Here is a 17,950-nt window from a genome sequence, read left to right on the forward strand (position 1 = left end):
GCTGTCGGCTGGATGTTTTTGGTCGGTGGACTGTTCTCGGTCCAGACACTGAGGGGTTTAAAAACTCCAGCAGCACTGCTGTGTCTGATCCACTCTACACCAGCACAACACACACTAACACACCACCACCACGTCAGTGTCACTGCAGCGCTGAGAATGATCCACCACCACATCACACCTGCTCTGTGGGGGTCCTGAGGGCTGAGGAACAGGGGGAGAGGGGGGTAATGAAGTATGCAGAGCCACAGATGGACTACAGTTTGTAAGTGTAGAACAAAAGAGCTAATAAAATGGACAATGAGTGTGGGAAGGCTTTATTGTTGTGGCTGGTCCGTTTGTCCGGCAGATGGCGCTGTTGTGATAGAAATGACCGGAGAGGAGTGAAGCGTGTGAACAGCAGAAAAGAGCGCTCGCTCCAGCGCCACCGTGAGGACAGTTCGGGGAGGCCCCAGAGGGTGCGGAGGGGCTGGGGCTGATCTCGGGGGCAGTTTGTTTGTGGTGGGGGTTGTCGGAAGTGAGCGGCGCTGTCTCCGCCCTTTCCGCCGTCTCCGTCCTTCATCCTGGTCCTTTCTCTCATCCTGGTCTCGCGGAGAACCCGGACCCAAAACAGGAAGTGAGTACCCGCTTATAACTGCACACACACACACACACACACACACCGCAGCTCAACACACACTCTCTCACACAGACACACCTCGCTAAATATGCGCACACACAGTCACTCAAAACACACACACACCGCAGCTCAACACACTTTCTCACACATTCACCAAGCGTCTACACACACACACACGAATATGGCGTCTGATATCCCTCTCTCTCCTTACCTTTTCTCTCTCGTCCTCTGTTTATTTCCTATTTCTCTCTCTCTCTCTCTCTCTCTCTCTCTCTCTCGCTATTCTAACTCTCTCTCTCTCTCTCTCTCTCGCTATTCTAACTCTCTCTCTCTCTCTCTCTCTCTCTCGCTATTCTAACTCTCTCTCTCTCTCTCTCTCTCGCTATTCTAACTCTCTCTCTCTCTCTCTCTCTCGCTATTCTAACTCTCTCTCTCTCTCTCTCTCTCGCTATTCTAACTCTCTCTCTCTCTCGCTATTCTAACTCTCTCTCTCTCTCTCTCTCTCGCTATTCTAACTCTCTCTCTCTCTCTCTCTCTCGCTATTCTAACTCTCTCTCTCTCTCTCTCTCTCTCGCTATTCTAACTCTCTCTCTCTCTCTCTCTCGCTATTCTAACTCTCTCTCTCTCTCTCTCTCGCTATTCTAACTCTCTCTCTCTCTCTCAGCTGTGTTCCCAAGTTAAAAAGCTTTAGGAGAAAATAAATCTTCAGAAGATTAAACGGTGTGTTTTATGAAGTAAACAACTGTTAGAAACAAGCGAACTACTGACCTGTAAACAAAAAGACCTCTGTGTGTGTGTATGTACAATGTGTGTGTATATGTGTGTCTATGTAGATGTGTGTATGTACATGTGTGTGTATGTAAGTGTGTCTATGTAGATGTGTGTATGTAAGTGTGTTTATGTACAAACTGGATTCCAAAACAGGTGGGACACTAAACAAATTGTGAATAAAAACTGAATGCAATGATGAGGAGGTGCCAACATCTAATATTTTATTCAGAATAGAACACATCACAGATCAAAAGTTTAAACTGAGAGAATGTATCATTTTAAGGGAAAAATGTTGTTTCAAAATTTCATGGCGTCAACAAATCCCAAAAAAGTTGGGACAAGGCCATTTTTTACCACTGTGTGGCATCCCCCCTTCTTCTTACAACATTCAACAGACGTCTGGGGACAGAGGAGACCAGTTTCTCAAGTTTAGAAATAGGAATGCTCTCCCATTCATGTCTAATACAGGCCTCTAACCGTTCAATCGTCTTGGGCCTTCTTTGTCACACCTTCCTCTTTATGATGCGCCAAATGTTCTCTACAGGTGAAAGATCTGGACTGCAGGCTGCCATTTCAGTCCCCGGTGGATTGTGTTCACTGACAATGCTTTCTGGAAGTATTCCTGAGCCCATTCTGTTATTTCCTTGACAGTGGCGTTTAAGGGCCCGGAGATCACGAGCATCCAGTAGAGTTTTACGGCCTTGACCCTTACGCACAGCAATTGTTCCAGATTCTCTGAGTCTTTTGATGGTGATAACTTAAAAGTCTTTGCTATTTTACACTGGGTAACACCATTCTGGTATCGCTGCACTATCTTTCTGCGCAACAATGGTGGAATTGGTGACCCTCTTACCATCTTGGCTTCAGAGAGACACTGACACTCTGAGAAGCTCTTTTTATACACAATCATGTTCTCAATTGACCTAATTGGTGTTAATTGGTCTTCCAGCTGTTCATTAAATGCTCAATTTCCTTTTTCCAGCCACTTATTGCCACTTGTCCCAACTTTTTTGGAATCCGGTTTGTACGTGTGTGTGTGTGTGTGTGTGTGTGTGTGTGTGTGTGTATGTATATATGTATGTGTGTGTGTGTGTGTGTATGTATATGTGTGTGTGTGTGTGTATGTATATATATATATATGTATCTGTTTATGTAAGTGTGTATGTGTGTTGTAATCCTAACATGACTTACTGTTTCCTTTCAGGCTGAGCATGAACACAGATGTGTCTGGGGCCATGACTCTGGACTCAGTGGATTCTGTCACCTTCGCCCAGGACACAGAGGGGAACCTCATCCTGCACTGTGCTCAGAATGGTGAGATACGCTCCTGTGTGTGTCATGCAGAGTAAATAGTGTCGGGGGAGAGGGGGGTTAAAGCGAGGGGTGGGGGGGCAGGATGGGGGAGTGAAAACCAAACAGTGCTAGAGACGTAATAAACCCTGAACCATCTGCTTTTCCACACTCTGATGTTCAAACTGTGAAACTGCATTCTGTGGCGTAATGAAGTGTGATATCGTCCGTCTCCACGATGCACATTGACACAGTTCTGCAGCGAGGCGCAGTGAGCCCCAGTGCTTTATTATAACCCTGACCCTAACCTTTCATTTCTGAAGAAGTGTTGACTGAGCAAATGTCCACAAACGTTTCTCTGTGTGTCCCCTCATTGAGACTGCAATGGACTCAGGGGGTGAGAGATTGAGGGAAGGGTCCTGGGGGGGGGCTCAGAGTAACACACTGTACGTCACCTACAGACGATGGAGGTTTGGATTCGGACGAGGACGCAGAACCAGACTCCAAACGACTGCGACTGTCCAAAGACGAGACGGAAGGGTCCCCTGCCACTCCCTCTGGCTACTCAGTGCTCACACTTCCGAGTAAGTAGACTAATATCTACATAGTCCAAATATCCCCACAGGACGCCCACAGAGCAGGCAGGGTTTGGATGGTGGACTCCAGCAGCACTGCTGTGTCTGATCCACTCTACACCAGCACAACACACACTAACACACCACCACCACGTCAGTGTCACTGCAGCGTGTAACAGCAACATATGGACTACAGTGTGTGAGTATAGCACAACAGAGTGGACACTGAGGGGACAGTAGGGGGACTGTGGACAAAGGGAGGGGGATTTTTTTCACAGAAATGTTTAAATGAAAGGGAACTGTTCAGTTTCAGAGAGCGATGAGAGCTTCGAGGTGACAATGACAGCGACGGAGATGAAGGAGGAGCTGGAAGAGCAGGCGAGCGAAGAACAAACTGAGGTACCGTCCGCTCTTGCCTCAGCAGAACCGGTTCTGCTTGTGGTTCTTTAAAGAGGAACGTGGGCCCTGAGTGAAGAGCTGAGATGTTTTCTCTCTGCAGAACGAAGACCTGCCCTCGCCACGGAAAAGCAGCGACGTGTCGGCAGTGAGTCAGGCCTGGTTCACCACTAAAGAGGACAAGGACACACTCGTGAACAAAGGTGTACACACACACACACATACACACACACGCTCATCCTCAGTCTAACCCTAACCCTCTAGTCCCTGCCCCGGGACCTGACACTGACACTGTGTTTCTCTCAGGTCATAAGTGGAAGCAGGGAATGTGGTCGAAGGAGGAGATCGATATTTTAATGAATAACATCGACAGCTACCTCAAGGTACGTTCAGTTGATTCAGCGTTTTTCTTTAACCCAGTGGTTCCCAAATGTCAGAACCCAGAATATTTTTGAGACCCCTTCACTCCAACAATCGGAAAGGTCTTTTGCTCCAAACTCCACTGGAATTTATTTGAACGTTAATTAATGTTAAGAATAATAATAATATTTTGTGCTGATGTAGTGCTTTTCAGGAACCCAAAGACGCTTACGATGTGTAAAAACAATAGGAAGATACTTAGACAGAAGTAGATACAGCAGGATAGGACACAGTGGAAGAACAGATCAGACTTGAAGCAGATCATATCCAAGTGTGAAAAGATATGGTTTAAGATTAGATTTGAATGTGGAGAGAGAGTTAGACGGTTGAACTTGAGGAGGAAGAGCATTCCAGAGTCTAGGTGCAAATCTAGAAAAAGCTCAGGGACCAAAGCCTTGCAGCCCCTCAGTGTGGGACCTGATGGTGAGGGAGTGTTTACAGAGAAGAAGATCAGACAGAAGTGAAGGAGCAAGACGGTTAAGACTGAATACGATATTCGACCGGAAGCCAGTGGAGATGCTGGAGAACAGGTGTAATGTGGTGATGAATGTGAGTGTGGGTGAGGAGATACACAGCAGAGTTCTGGACCGGCTGGAGTTTGTGAATGGAGGAGGGGCAGATACCAGGAAGGAGAGCGTGACAGTGATCAGACGCCTGGAAATGAAAGCATGGATAAGAGTTTCAGCCGCAGACTGAGAGAGGGATGGTCTGACTGTGGCGGTAGAGTCGAGGATTACACCCAGATTATGAACAAGAGAGGATGGAGACACAGCCACATCATCAATGTAGAGAGTAAAAGAGGAACTTTTATTGAGAATTGACTTGGTGCCAATAAGGAGGAGCTCAGTTTAATTACTGTTTAACATGAGAACGTTTGGTTTCATCCAGCTCTTGATTTGTGATAAGCAGGTTTCCAGATGAGGTGGATATTTAATGGCTTTGGTACTGAGGTAGATCTGGGTCTCATCCACGTAACAGTGAAAGTCAAGTTTGAAGTGACACAGTATATGTCCAAGTGGAAGAATATATATGATAAACAAAAGAGGTACGAAGACTGATCCCTGCGGATCTCCCTGGGTGACAGTGGCAGTAGAGGACGTATGACCAGTGAGGGTGACAAACTGCTGGAGTCCACCATCCAAACCCTACCTGCTCTGTGGGGGTCCTGTGGGGATATTTACACTATGTATGTGTGCTGTTAGTCTTGAAAAAAGAGTAAATTCATAAAGGTTTTATTGAACAAAACCTAAAGCCACAAATCACCTTCACAGTGGAATTATTACTTGTGCCCCCCCCCAAACACACACACACCCTCTACATTAGCTACACACCCCCCACTTTGGGACCCTGTGCTCTAACCAGTGTTTTCAGCTGAAGAGTTTAACGCTGAAGGAGCAGTCAGAATCAAAGCTGGAAGCAGAAATCGGCCGCGTTTCTGTTCCGACTGTGGTCCTCTCGGCGCTGATGTCCCTGTTCCATATGGTGAGGATTATTGGGGAAATATTGTCAGAGGTTCCTCTCTGTTTTTCTGGATGCAGAACCGGGGGATCCAGGACCCCTCGGAGATCATCTTTGAGATGTCAAAGGAGGAGAGGAAGGATTTCTACCGCAGCATCGCCTGGGGTTTGAATCGTCCCCTTTTTGCAGTTTACCGCCGTGTGCTGAGAATGTATGACAATCGCAACCATGTCGGCAAGTGAGTAAACAACCAGACTTTAAAACGGGCTTAAAAACATCTACAGAGCTGAGACTGGGACGTTCACTTTCTGAAGGGAGGTGTCCTCCGTGACGTTAAGAGAAAACGTGGTTTGTTTTTCAGATACACGCAGGACGAGATCGAGAAACTGAAAGAGTGAGTCCAGTTCTCTGTTCAACGTCAAGCGCATTGTTTCTGGTTGTGTAAACAAGGTTGAGATAAGTATAAGTGTGTGTGTGTGTGTGTGTTTGTACAGGCTCAGACAGAAGCATGGAAATGACTGGGCTACCATCGGAGCAGCCTTGGGCCGCAGCGCCTCGTCAGTGAAGGACCGCTGTAGACTGATGAAGGACACATGTAACACAGGTCAGAATTAAAACCTGCCCAAACTGCTCCAGTGTTAAATAAAGCAATAAACTGTGATTTTAATATTAATATATATATATATATATATCATACAGTAGGATACACAAATATTCAACTCATAAATGTATTTATTCATAAACAATCATTCACAATAAAGTATTCTTCTGCCACACAGTGTAGTACATTAATGGAGAGCACTGTTGCTAAGCAACATGAGGGCGATACAGAGCCACTCCATTGAACTAAATATGTTCACGTATATTCAGGGTTTTTAGTTGAATAGAAATATTTACGCTTCTGTCCTCTTTCTGAAGGGACTCTTACTCTAGAGGAGAATCTACAGGAAGTATAGGACTAGCCCTGGGCTGTGTTTTTAGCCTTTAGCTCCAGAAACTGGCTGACTAGCATTAGCAGAGCGTTGTATTGTCTCCTGATTTCACACTGTTCTTTGATAATTGAATAAAACAGTGACAGTGAACTTCAGAGTTTAATTAATAAATCACATGTGAGTTGTGTTTGTAAAATCACTCCTTCACCAATGTAAACTCTGGTAGCTAAGCAGTTTAACATTAGTTTAACAGTTTAATATTATATTAATCTGGACAATCTCTTCACAACATTTATCCACTGTTAACCCTCCTGACGTATCAAGAGTTTCCACTGTTATATAGTATCCACTGCACACCGGCTCATTATCATGGTTTAAGACAGTGGCGCATTAATATGAAATTCAGATGTTGTGAGGCGGTCATAGATGTGCGTATATCGTGTATTTACCAAAACGGCTTTGAACGTGGCTCAGCCAATCAGATTTTAGAACCGGAGCTATTCGCTTTATAAGATGGGAGCTTAGTATTCAGTGTCTAGGAATACGTCCAAATATAATAATGTCTCTGGGAGCTCTGTGTCTGAGCTGTGCTCTGTTCGTGTTCAGTGTGAAACAGACCTGGGAATTAACTCTGGTCTGAAACTGGTTTTTCTCAGTGTTTACATTTGACTTCTTCATGTTCGGTGTCGTCTTCGTTAAAGTCAGAACACGTCCAAACCACAGACTCAGCGTTTCTCTTTGGTACGAGCTGCAATCGCTCGGTCCGCCTCCGTGTTCAGGTTCTCCTCCGTGTGGCTGATTGGACGGGGCAGAGTCACGTGACTACAGCGCAGTAGTGTGGGTTTAAAGGGACGGTACATGAACACACAGTGGGGACATATTTACAGAATTAGCAAAACAAAAGGAACAGAATTAAAAGAATCGATATAAACTGATATAACGGTACGTAAGACTACATTGATAAGAATTTCTTAATTTTGATTTTGATTCATTAACTGCCCAGCGCTGGTTGATCCTGTCTTCCTCTCTGTCTCAGGTAAGTGGACAGAGGAGGAGGAGAGGAGGCTGGCGGAGGTGGTGCATGAGCTGACGGGCACGGAGGCGGGCGACATGGTCACTCAGGGCGTCTCCTGGGCATCTGTGGCCGACAGGGTGGGCACGCGTTCGGAAAAGCAGTGCCGCTCCAAATGGCTGAATTATCTGAACTGGAAACAGAGCGGAGGCACAGAATGGACCAAAGAGGACGACCTCGGCCTCGTGCGTAGGTCAGTGTGTGGACACGGCCGGTCAGTCCGGTCTGTTCCAGCTGCTGGTCATCAGTTTTCCTATGTGTCACACACACACACACACACACACACACACACACTGTGTGACCATAAGTTTGTGGAGTGTGTGCGTGAGTGTGTGACAGTGATGGATGTTGGAAGCCGATGGTAATGTGGTAGTGTGTGTGTGTGCGTGTGCGTGCAGGATAGCTGAGCTGGAGGTGGAAGATGAGAATGAGATTAACTGGGACGTTTTGGCCGAGGGCTGGAGCAGTGTTCGCTCGCCTCAGTGGCTCCGCAGCAAATGGTGGACCATCAAACGACAAGTGTCTAATCACAAAGAGCTTCCCTTTCCTGGTAAGACTTGTCACATCAGAGCCGTTCAGACCCAGCTCCTCTTTCTCCATCAGGTGGAGGATAGTTAAAATGATACTAAATATGATGATTGGACAGACTCAGACGAGGGGGCGGGGCCATTCTAAAGTCTCTGCACTTGACGTCAGATGCGGCGCAGAATCAGAATCTGAATCCCGTGTTTTCTGACTCCGGCAGTGCACAGAAAACTGACTGGGTCTTGTTTCACAGTGTGTGTGTTGGTGGACTCCAGATTCACACTTGTGAACACGCACCGGACAAGGGATTTATTCATAATATATTTTAAGTTTGGGCAGCAGTCCGGGCTCCACCCCACCGTCTCAGAGTTTGCTGCTGTGTCTCATGAATTCACTGTTATTCAATTTATTACAAGGGAATATCACACATTTCAAAGGAGTCCTTGTCCTCTTTGAAGTGAATGTGTAAAAAACCATACGTGTATTCTTTGTGTGTGTGTGTGTGTGTGTGTGTGTGTGTGTGTGTGTGTGTGTGTAGTCTTGTTGAAAGGGCTGCTGGATGTCGCAGAGACCCCCTCGTCTACAGTGAACAAGGTGGTGGTGGTGGGCTCTCGCTCGGCCAGTGCCTCGCCCAGTCCGGTAACAGCCCTGCAGATCCCCGTCCAGATCCCAGTGCAGATCACACACGTCTGTGAGTAACGTACTGCACTGCGCAGGGACGGCAACCGGGATCCATTCAGAACAGAATGAAAGAATGATTTATTAAATGGAGGGAACAGTATATTACAGGACTGGCCCCAAATGTTGAATTCAGTTTTTATAGATTTGGATTTTCAGGGTTCCACCTTTATTCAGGCTTTTCAACATAAAAGTCCTTGTATGAATGATGCCTAAAACAGCCGAAGTATTGTGATTTATTTTATCAGTTTTGTACCTCGAATTAGACCTGAGCTCCCCTATGTGGGTCTGGTTAACCCCTGTATACTCTGTGCCCTCAGCGGCGCTGTGTATGTGCGAGAAAGGGAGCGAGGCTAGTGAAAAGCGGGTGTCTAATTTTAAAGCGGGTGTCAGACATGGATTTTCTGAACAACAAAACAACCCTGGAAAATTACGGCAGATCTGACTATGACAGCTTTAACTAAGAGGAGAGAACCAGAAGGACACACAGACACGGGAGCATCCTGAAACACTGGCATCCCTCCGCTCCACCGTCAACAAACCTGAGTGATCGACACCAGCGTCTCAGTTTACTATAATTTCCTGTGTCCATGGACCCCCCGAATCTGCCGCCTTTATCTATGGGGGAGCATTAACTACCAAAGATAAACTAAACTAAATGATCTTAGCATTGTTAGCATCTACTTCAACAAAAACCTCTTTATATAAAAATATAAATAATTTAAAAATATTCTTTCAAAGTCAAACAAGTCTTGGACATTAATCTACACACAAATGGCTCCTGAAAAATGTTTGTTTGAGGGGGAAGTCCTTCTATTTATTTACAGTTAGCTAAGACTTCTGATATTATATTTACAAGTGGCCGGGACTAGGGCTAATAACGCTAAGTAATTGGAGTCTGTGATGTGTTTCAGCTTCTTCAGACAGTGTGAGTGGTAGCTCTGAAAGTGGGACGATCACCCTGAACTCTGGGGCTCTGCAAACCTTTGAACTTCTGCCGGTGAGTCTCTGTTTTCTGATTTTGTAGCTCAGGTTAGAGCAGCAGAGATGGTCTCATACTGTTTAATAAAACACATTAACGTTAAGAGAGTGTAGTTCTTCCTCTACACGGCCGGTGCCTGTACAGTATAAGTGTCTTTTTAAGTATCACAGGGGTCTTAAAGTGGAGCTGTGTACGTTCACGGTTCGTTCCGTTCTGTTTTCCCACACGGAATATTTTCATAAGAGAGCGGAGGAGAGCGGATGGAATGTTTATCTTTCAGTCCACATCCTCACACTCACCTGTGGTCATGAGGTTTGGAAAGAACAAGGCTTCAGTTAGTTTTCATGCTCCATGTCCGGGAGAAGAACACTTCAAAACTCTTCTGAAGGAGAATGAGGCCCTAAATATAAGTCCAGCAGCTCCTCTGATATCACTGCAGACTGGTGCAGAGCTGCTACAGAGTGGCGCTAGTCACTTGGATCGTTCCGTTTTGTAGGGGCGATTTAACCACTGCACCCTATAATTCAGCTCCAAGGAGAGAGAAGACACTCAGAAACAAATAAGAAATGAACCTGTGTCTGTTAACCTTTTGTTTTCTCCTCCTTCTGCAGTCCTTTCACTTGCAGCCCACCAGCACTCCTGGGACATATTTACTGCAGACAGGGTCCAATCAGAGCCTGCCCCTCACACTAACAGCCAACCCCACTGTGACACTGACCGCTGCTGCATCGCCGGGCTCTCCAGAACAGATTATCTTACACAGCCTCTCCGTGAGTGTGTGTGTGTTCGGTTCTCTGCATGATACCTGTAGGGTTAGTTATTTTATCGTTTAATTTTGTCTGATTTCTCTCTTGTGGTGATTCTTAGGCGGAGAGTCTGAGTGAGAACGTTACCATGCAGATGTCTCATCCTGGAATCATCATCCAAACTGTGACCTCAGAAGACCTCCCCGACCCCCTCAACCCATCAGAGCTGACCACAGAGCAAGACCTGGCCAATGAGGAGACGGAGACTGCAGAGAGCCCAGATCACTCCAAGCAGGAGGGGGTGTGTGATGAGCCCAGCTCAAAAGCCATGACAGACAAGGTACTACATCAAAAAGAGGCAGATCTGTGACCTTCACTGTGTCTTTAAAACTCCTTCAGCGCGACTCAATCTCCAGCGACCACGGACCGTTCTGCTTCCACAAGCAGTTTTAACCTGTTTCACTACAAATAGATTAAATAAAAAAATTCATTCATTCATTCATTGTCTGTAGCCCTTATCCAGTTCAGGGCAGTGGTGGGTCCGGGGCCTACTCAGAATCACTGGGCACAAGGCAACACACCCCTGAGGGGATGCCAGTCCTTTACAGAGCGACACACACAGTCACCCTGGGGAAACCCACGCAGACACAGGGAGAACACACCACACTCCTCACAGACAGTCACCTGGAGGAAACCCACGCAGACACAGAGAGAACACACCACACTCCTCACAGACAGTCATCCGGAGGAAACCCACGCAGACACAGAGAGAACACACCACACTCCTCACAGACAGTCACCCGGAGGAAACCCACGCAGACACAGGGAGAACACACCACACTCCTCACAGACAGTCACCTGGAGGAAACCCACGCAGACACAGGGAGAACACACCACACTCCTCACAGACAGTCATCCGGAGGAAACCCACGCAGACACAGAGAGAACACACCACACTCCTCACTCTGTGCTTACAGAAGACGACCAATGTTTCCAAGAGTGTTTTTATTTGTTTAAGTGCTTTTTTATAACAGGATTCGAGTAGATTTTTCCTTCCGTGTCTGATCCAGTTTGTTCTGCTCACATTGGACCGATACAGACACTGATCATCACTAAATGTCTTTGTTACTTTGTTGCTCCACTCTTCGAAGCTTGGACAAATCTAATCAGGCGAGGGTTGACTAAACCCTACTGGAATGTAATGACTGGTTTAATCACGTGTTTATGGTGAGTTTCAGAGTGAGTTTCTCTAGTTCATGAAAAAGGAAGTGCATCGGATTCGTTGGCGCTGGTAATGGACGCGCATCAGATGTGGAACAGAGACTAAGCAGAGAGCAGTATCCCATCTTTTCTGAAATGGGGTTGGAGTTATATATAGTTTAGTGTATTTGTTCAAAACCCATTTCAGAAAAGTTGGGATACTGTGTAAAATGTACATAAAAACAAAGTGCACTATGCGCAAAGCATTTAAACTCTATATAGAAAATAGTATATAGACGACATTTTATACGTTGAAATGCCTCTGAACAATCTGCTATTTTGCACATGTATAGAATTTATATTTTAACTGCTGCCTGAGAGAGGACGCTAAAACTGTATTTCACTGTTTTAACACTGTTCTAAACATTGTTTTCTCAGCGACAGAAAAAAAATTTATTCTATTCTATTCTATTTGAGGTTAAATTGAGGCCAGAAACATGTTCCAGAAAAACACTGAGGGTGAGAGTTTCCCGCTGTGTTCCTCAGCTCCTCTTTAACAGCACTCTGTGAGCGTTTGGGAACTGAGGAGATCAGTCGCTGTGAAAGTGAACTGTTTTCTGACCTGTTCACAAATAACCACATTCATTCATTCCTTTATTTATTATGTATTACTGTTTTTGTAATATTAATAAATAAGTAAATAAATACATTTCCCAGTTTCTGCATTAAATATTATCTTTGTACAGTGTTCAGTTAAATTTAGTGTTTAAATGATTTACACATTGTTGAATTATGGTTTTATTTATATTTTGCCCAGTGTCCAGACATTTCAGGAAATAGTGTTAGTGGATTAAGGCAAAGTGTAGTTTATGACAAAGACATAAAACAATCTCTAAGGCTTTGAGTGTCTCTGCTCCACAGTGGGTGGTGTATGTAGGTGTTTATTTTTTAGATCTAAAGCATCTCATAAAACTGGCTTATACCTCACTCACTCACTCATTCTCATTTAGTACACTCCACAAGGGGGTGCTATTCAGTTCTTGTTTGTTTAAGTTACACCCCGGTGAAATGATTCCGTAAAGACCTTCTCATTCTGTCTCTCTCCAGGCTCAGGGACCCAAAGTGAAGGAGGGGAGTTCCGAGATGGGGGACGGCACTGTGCTTATCGTCCCGTCTCCAAGCAGCTTCATCCCCACCAGCGATATCACCACAGATTCAGTTCTTCCAGTCGGGACTCTCACAGGTCAGAGTTACTGGGAGAATCCGTTTGGATAAAATCAGAAATGAAAATTAATGTAAAGGTGTAGCCTTAGTTTTTAGGAGTCAATGCTGGTGTCTTATTCTTAGCCAAGGTCTTGTGTTTCAGAGAAGAATTACAAGTGTTCTTTCATATTTTACAGTTCTGCTTAAACATTAAAGGTGCTGTAGAATGGAAAATTGTATGGACTTTAGAGTTTGGTCCGTGGAAGTGAACCAAAGGTGCCTTCTCCTCCTTTAAACGCCAAGCCCTGCCTCAGCAAACGAGCCGATTCTTAAAACTATTACATCACAGATCTGACTCATTCATTTTCAAAGAACCCAAACTTGTCACTTCCACCAGGGGGCGATGTTCCCACTTATTTTCTCTGAGTCGATGATGAGCCGAGTTTAGACGTAAAGTTCTGTTTGTGAATTTTATGGTGATAATCATACAAATGTATTAATTAATAATAAAGGGAATATTAATAACCTTATAATATCTTTATAATATGTAAATATACAGAGTGGGCCATTGATATGGACACACCTTGATAAAATGGGAATGGTTGGTGACATTAACTTCCTGTTTGTGGTGCATTAGTATATGGGAGGGGGAAAACTTTTCAAGATGGGTGGTGACCATGGCGGCCATTTTGAAGTCGGCCATTTTGGATCCAACTTTTGTTTTTTCAATGGGAAGAGGGTGTGACACATCAAACTTATTGGGAATTTCAAGAAAAACAATGTTGTGCTTGGTTTTAACGTAACTTTATTCTGTCATGAGTTATTTACAAGTTTCTGACCACTTATAAAATGTGTTCAAAGTGCTGCCCATTGTGTTGATTGTCAATGCAACCCTCTTCTCCCACTCTTCACACACTGATAGCAACACCTCAGGAGAAACAGCTAGCACAGGCTTCCAGTATCCGTAGTTTCAGGTGCTATTCTCTTAACCCTGCTGCAGGTCTGTGGGGTCTGAAGAGGAAATAACCGTCCCTCCGGTCTTTTCACAAATACACGGGAGTCCATCAGAAACACCAGCACTGCTGTTAAATTTCGAACCAAGACACAGTTCCTCTCTGAATCCCGTGTTGATGCTGCGTCTGTGTGAATCATCGCAGTGTCTCGCTGTAAATCAGCCAATCAGAGTAGGGCCTTATTCTAAGGCCAGGGTTTTAACTGAATCTGAGTGATTTTCCCTCGACTGAAGTCCCATGGACCGTATAAAGAAAGACAGAGAAAAATAAATCCGTTATCTGTCACCTGTAAAGTCACTGATTCACAGAGGTGTATTTTGGTGGAACAGAACATCCCACAGATATCGGTTTGTTTCTAAAGCTGGCGCCTGCTCGTCTTTCCCTACTTTTCCTACTCTTCTGTTCTCAAATGTCTGTTTGTGTGCAGATCCCATTCTGCAGAACCAGGAAGAGAGCTCCGACTGAGGCCTTCTCTCGGGACGAGGAGCTGTGGTGACCCTCAGGAACCCGTGTCCCAGTCCTGCGTAGGAAACACTGCTCGTGGTTTAGGGAAGAGAGCGGGGGTCAGGAGCCGTGGTGCCGGTGGAGGACTGTCGCAGTGAGCAGCTCCGGGACGAGTGCTGCACCTCACCCTCGGACAGGCGCTGTGTCTCACAAACCGAGTAGTCTAGTATTTCTTAACAATATGAGCCAGTTCTGTCCCAAGTGAGACGGGGGGCACATACTGACACTTTAATCATAGATGTACTTGTATTAATCCGTCGGATGGTGTAGTGAGGTCAGCGCGGCGCTTATTTCAGGTGTCGTTTTGTGTTTCTCAGAGTCAAAAGTTGGGAAACTGTGCCGAGTTGAGAGCGCCCTGCGCCAGAGAAGAACACGAGTGTGTCACGGCCGTTTGTCTCTGAAGTGATGGACTGTACCACAAACGCAGGAGCGGGGGGTTCTCACTAACTCTGTGCCCTGTTCTGGCTGAAATCTTATTTATAGCTTAATTAGAGTGAAATAAGTCTGAAAGTAATCTGCCCACTTCTGCATCACTGCTTATTCCAGGCCGAATGCAGCCAAAGCTTTAACCATTTACAATTCTTCAGACTTTGCTGAGTACAGGTCAGAATTACATCTGTAGCTCCTCATTCACCTCCACAGTCCATCAGCGAATTAAACCGGCCTCAGACCCACTCCTCCGTTCTCTGGTGTACATCGATCTAAAAGCTACAGGGCCTTTAAAGCAATGAAGTAGAAATACGTCCCTCCATTAATAAGTCATTCTCTCAGTTTAACACAGTGTTCTGTTAAAGGCACTGATCTCTGGTGTCGCTGTAAGAACCAGGTTATGATGAAGAAACTGAGGGAATGTTTTTAATTTTTTTTTTCCCCTCTTTAAACCCTTGATGTTTTTAGGGGCTCCGTAGAACAGCAACACGGCTCAGGTCCAGTTTGAGAAAAAAAGACCTTTAAAATGAGCCCCACGTGACTGTAGCTTCTGTACACCGTCGTCATTCACCTGAAGAGCACATGAAAGTACATCCGCACAGAAACGCGGTTTTATGCTCCGTGTTTTGGTCCAAACTCAATTCTGACACTGTTCCGAACTCTGTTTCTATTTGAATGTTTTTCGGACACTTCCTGCGTATTTTTCCTGTTGTTTGAACGTCGTGGAGATGAACTGGTTCCGTGTTTGGGTGCAGTGCCAGGATCTGAACAGCTGTTAATTTATGAAAGGGTCATTTTCTGAATGTGTTTCTTTTGTGTTTATTTATTGAATAAACATGTTATTCCCAAAAACGCTCCGTGGCCTGTGTTTTTTGGGAATGTTTCACGTGCCGTGTTTTTGTGGCTTTGCGCTACACGACCACAACGTCCTGCAGCCCACACCAGGCCTCTCAGCTCTCTCTCTCCTGGGGAGGATTTATAACAGTCCTGGCACCATTTCGGTGAGGATATGATGGCATGAGAGAGGTCAGGTTCTGAGGCTCATCTGAAAACGCAAGTGCTGTGGAGAACACGGTTCCACGGCCCGATCCTGGAGGATTTACACCGGTCTAGTCAGGGCCTGGTGACTCTCTGCTCATGTGCAGCTGCTCTTACGTGGTGTGTTTTTAGTGGATGTTAGTCACAGCAGCAAAAATAGTTCTAATGAATTAATTATAACGACGTTTGGAAGTGTTGACGGTGGCGGGTCACGTGACGTCTCTGATCTGCCCCCGGAGTGCTGGGGGTGCAGGATGTGTTTGAGCTTTGATCTTCATCAGAGGTTCTTGTTTTTTCCTGAGAACAGAAGCGTAATGAGCTCCTTTCACAGAGAACAGAGTGAAGAGACCAGCGGGGGCTGCGTGAAGTTGAAGCTCGACCCTTGAACGGGGCTTTAACACGGAGACCGTCCCTAACTTTAGGGTCAAGGAGGTTTCATTTCTAACTAATTCCTCCAGTCGGAGTCAGTGATGTGTGTGTGTTATATTCAGAGTTGAGTCAGTGTTATTTCTGTGGTACATCAGCGTTTGGTCAGTTTTAAGTCAGTAATCGTTCATTTCAAGGCTCTTGGAGAGATTTTGCTGAGAGTCAGTGACCTGCAGCTAGCGCTGAATGTATCACAGTGCGGTTCCAGTAACAACCGTATGATTCTTAAACCCACTGTCAATATTTCAGTTCACACCATTTACAGCTTGTCGCTGACTGACGCTCATTCACTCAACTTTTAATATTTTTAAACAAACTTTTTAACACCGACAAAGCCAAGAGGTTTATGTTTGTCAGCGATGTCTAAGAAACATATCGTCCAGCCCCAGCGCCCAGTCGGTCCCGAGCAGCTGACTTTAACTCTGCACTGAAAAGGTTTACAGAAATACTGTGGTGTTACGGTAAGAACATTCTTTCATTCTTTCACTGTTTCACTGCTCACAGAGACTGCAGCCACAGGGGACTCTCTTTTCAAACCCAAGAGACGAGGGATAATCAGACGTCCTCTCGCTCAACACACTCTGAGACGGAATTCATCTCTCGTCACAGGAAATAAAACCCATGATCAAACTGTGGGAATATGGATTTATTTCTTGCATAAAATGCACATTATAAATGACATCAGCCACTGCTCTTCACTGCATCAAATCACACAGTGTCCGGTCTGATTCAGGAATTAACTGCTACTGTTTTCTGATTGTTTACAGACCATAATAATCCAAACAGAATAACCTCCACGTTCAGAACAAATAAAGCTTTCTGCTCATTGTTACATTGGCGTTTGTAGCTACACAAGCTGTGTACAGCGGTCCGCAGACAGTTCCCAGAGTGCTACTGATTACGCATAAGAGTGTGTGTGTGTGTGTGTGTGTGTGTGAGTGAGAGAGAGAGAGAGAGAGAGAGAGATGGACTTGGTCCCCATCAGAAAGGCTTCCAGAGGCAGACAGGCCCTGCCCACAGAGAGGCTCCAGAACCAAACGTCCCTCCTCCGGTTCTGGGCGTGGGGTTCTGATCGACCCGAACGGTTGGGAATTGTCCTCCGTGCTGAAGAGGTTCATGTTCCATCATAAGGCAGTGCTCTGCTGGCCCCGCCCCACATCGTGGAAGTACAGATTGGCACAAACGCACAGCAGCACGATGGAGCCCAGCATGTAGTAGATCAGGTTACGGAACTTGGGCTCCAGTTCTCCTCGTCGGTACCAAAAGATCTGAAAGGAAAAGAAACGGCACTGAAAAGCAGCTCAGCTTCAAACCAGAACCTCATCCCTCCGTCCCGCCTCTGTCTCTGTAAAGGTCTCCTCTCACGGTCAGCGCGTTCAGACAAAGGAAGACTAACGTTTGAACCAAGCTGTTTATTTACAGGTGCAGGGCCCCGGGGGAAGCTCTCCTCCTGCAGTGATGCTTTATTGAGGGGCGGGGCACAAAGGTAACGCCAATTCTGATTGGTCCTGTGGCAGAGCTGACATCACATACAACAAATGTAGCCGCAGCCACTAAAATGCAACTGAGAAAATAACTGCTGCGCTTCAGAGACATTGACCACAGAGAGAAGAGAGGAGACCCTTTAACCCTTTACTTACCAGGACCACGACAGAGCCACACAAGAGCAGGACACA

General features: G+C 45.7%; 2 protein-coding genes across 2 annotated transcripts in view; one reads left to right on the plus strand and one right to left on the minus strand.

Annotated features, from left to right (window-relative positions):
• The first annotated feature begins 470 nt into the window (after positions 1 to 470).
• On the plus strand, positions 471 to 15,652 carry dmtf1 (cyclin D binding myb-like transcription factor 1). The gene is made up of 17 exons (XM_066668235.1): positions 471 to 613; positions 2,592 to 2,701; positions 3,139 to 3,261; positions 3,560 to 3,651; positions 3,752 to 3,851; positions 3,955 to 4,031; positions 5,607 to 5,764; positions 5,888 to 5,920; positions 6,021 to 6,130; positions 7,495 to 7,723; positions 7,929 to 8,080; positions 8,594 to 8,746; positions 9,648 to 9,733; positions 10,327 to 10,485; positions 10,583 to 10,801; positions 12,769 to 12,904; positions 14,305 to 15,652. The coding sequence occupies exons 2-17, from the start codon at positions 2,599 to 2,601 to the stop codon at positions 14,340 to 14,342; spliced, it is 1,968 nt and encodes a 655-aa protein (XP_066524332.1). The 5' UTR covers positions 471 to 613; positions 2,592 to 2,598; the 3' UTR covers positions 14,343 to 15,652.
• A 1,242-nt stretch (positions 15,653 to 16,894) lies between these two features.
• tmem243b (transmembrane protein 243, mitochondrial b) overlaps positions 16,895 to 17,950 on the minus strand; it is a 12,001-nt gene continuing 10,945 nt past the window's right edge. The window contains exons 5-6 of the mRNA XM_066669209.1: positions 17,915 to 17,950; positions 16,895 to 17,542 (exon numbers count right to left, since the gene is read on the minus strand). The exon at positions 17,915 to 17,950 is cut by the window's right edge and continues 69 nt beyond it. Of these exons, the coding sequence (XP_066525306.1) occupies positions 17,399 to 17,542; positions 17,915 to 17,950 (180 nt within the window). The 3' untranslated portion in view covers positions 16,895 to 17,398. The remainder of the gene's footprint in view (positions 17,543 to 17,914) is intronic.

The sequence above is a fragment of the Hoplias malabaricus genome, chromosome 4 (genome assembly GCF_029633855.1).
Source record: "Hoplias malabaricus isolate fHopMal1 chromosome 4, fHopMal1.hap1, whole genome shotgun sequence".
Classification (NCBI taxonomy): Eukaryota; Metazoa; Chordata; class Actinopteri; order Characiformes; family Erythrinidae; genus Hoplias; species Hoplias malabaricus.

Bases quoted from the DNA above. Each gene is read 5' to 3' on its own strand.
- dmtf1 (XM_066668235.1), top strand. From the start codon at position 2,599: ATGAACACAGATGTGTCTGGGGCCATGACTCTGGACTCAGTGGATTCT. The intron at 7,724-7,928 runs GTCAGTGTGTGG...GTGTGCGTGCAG, and splicing joins GACCTCGGCCTCGTGCGTAG to GATAGCTGAGCTGGAGGTGG. The intron at 8,747-9,647 runs GTGAGTAACGTA...GATGTGTTTCAG, and splicing joins AGTGCAGATCACACACGTCT to CTTCTTCAGACAGTGTGAGT.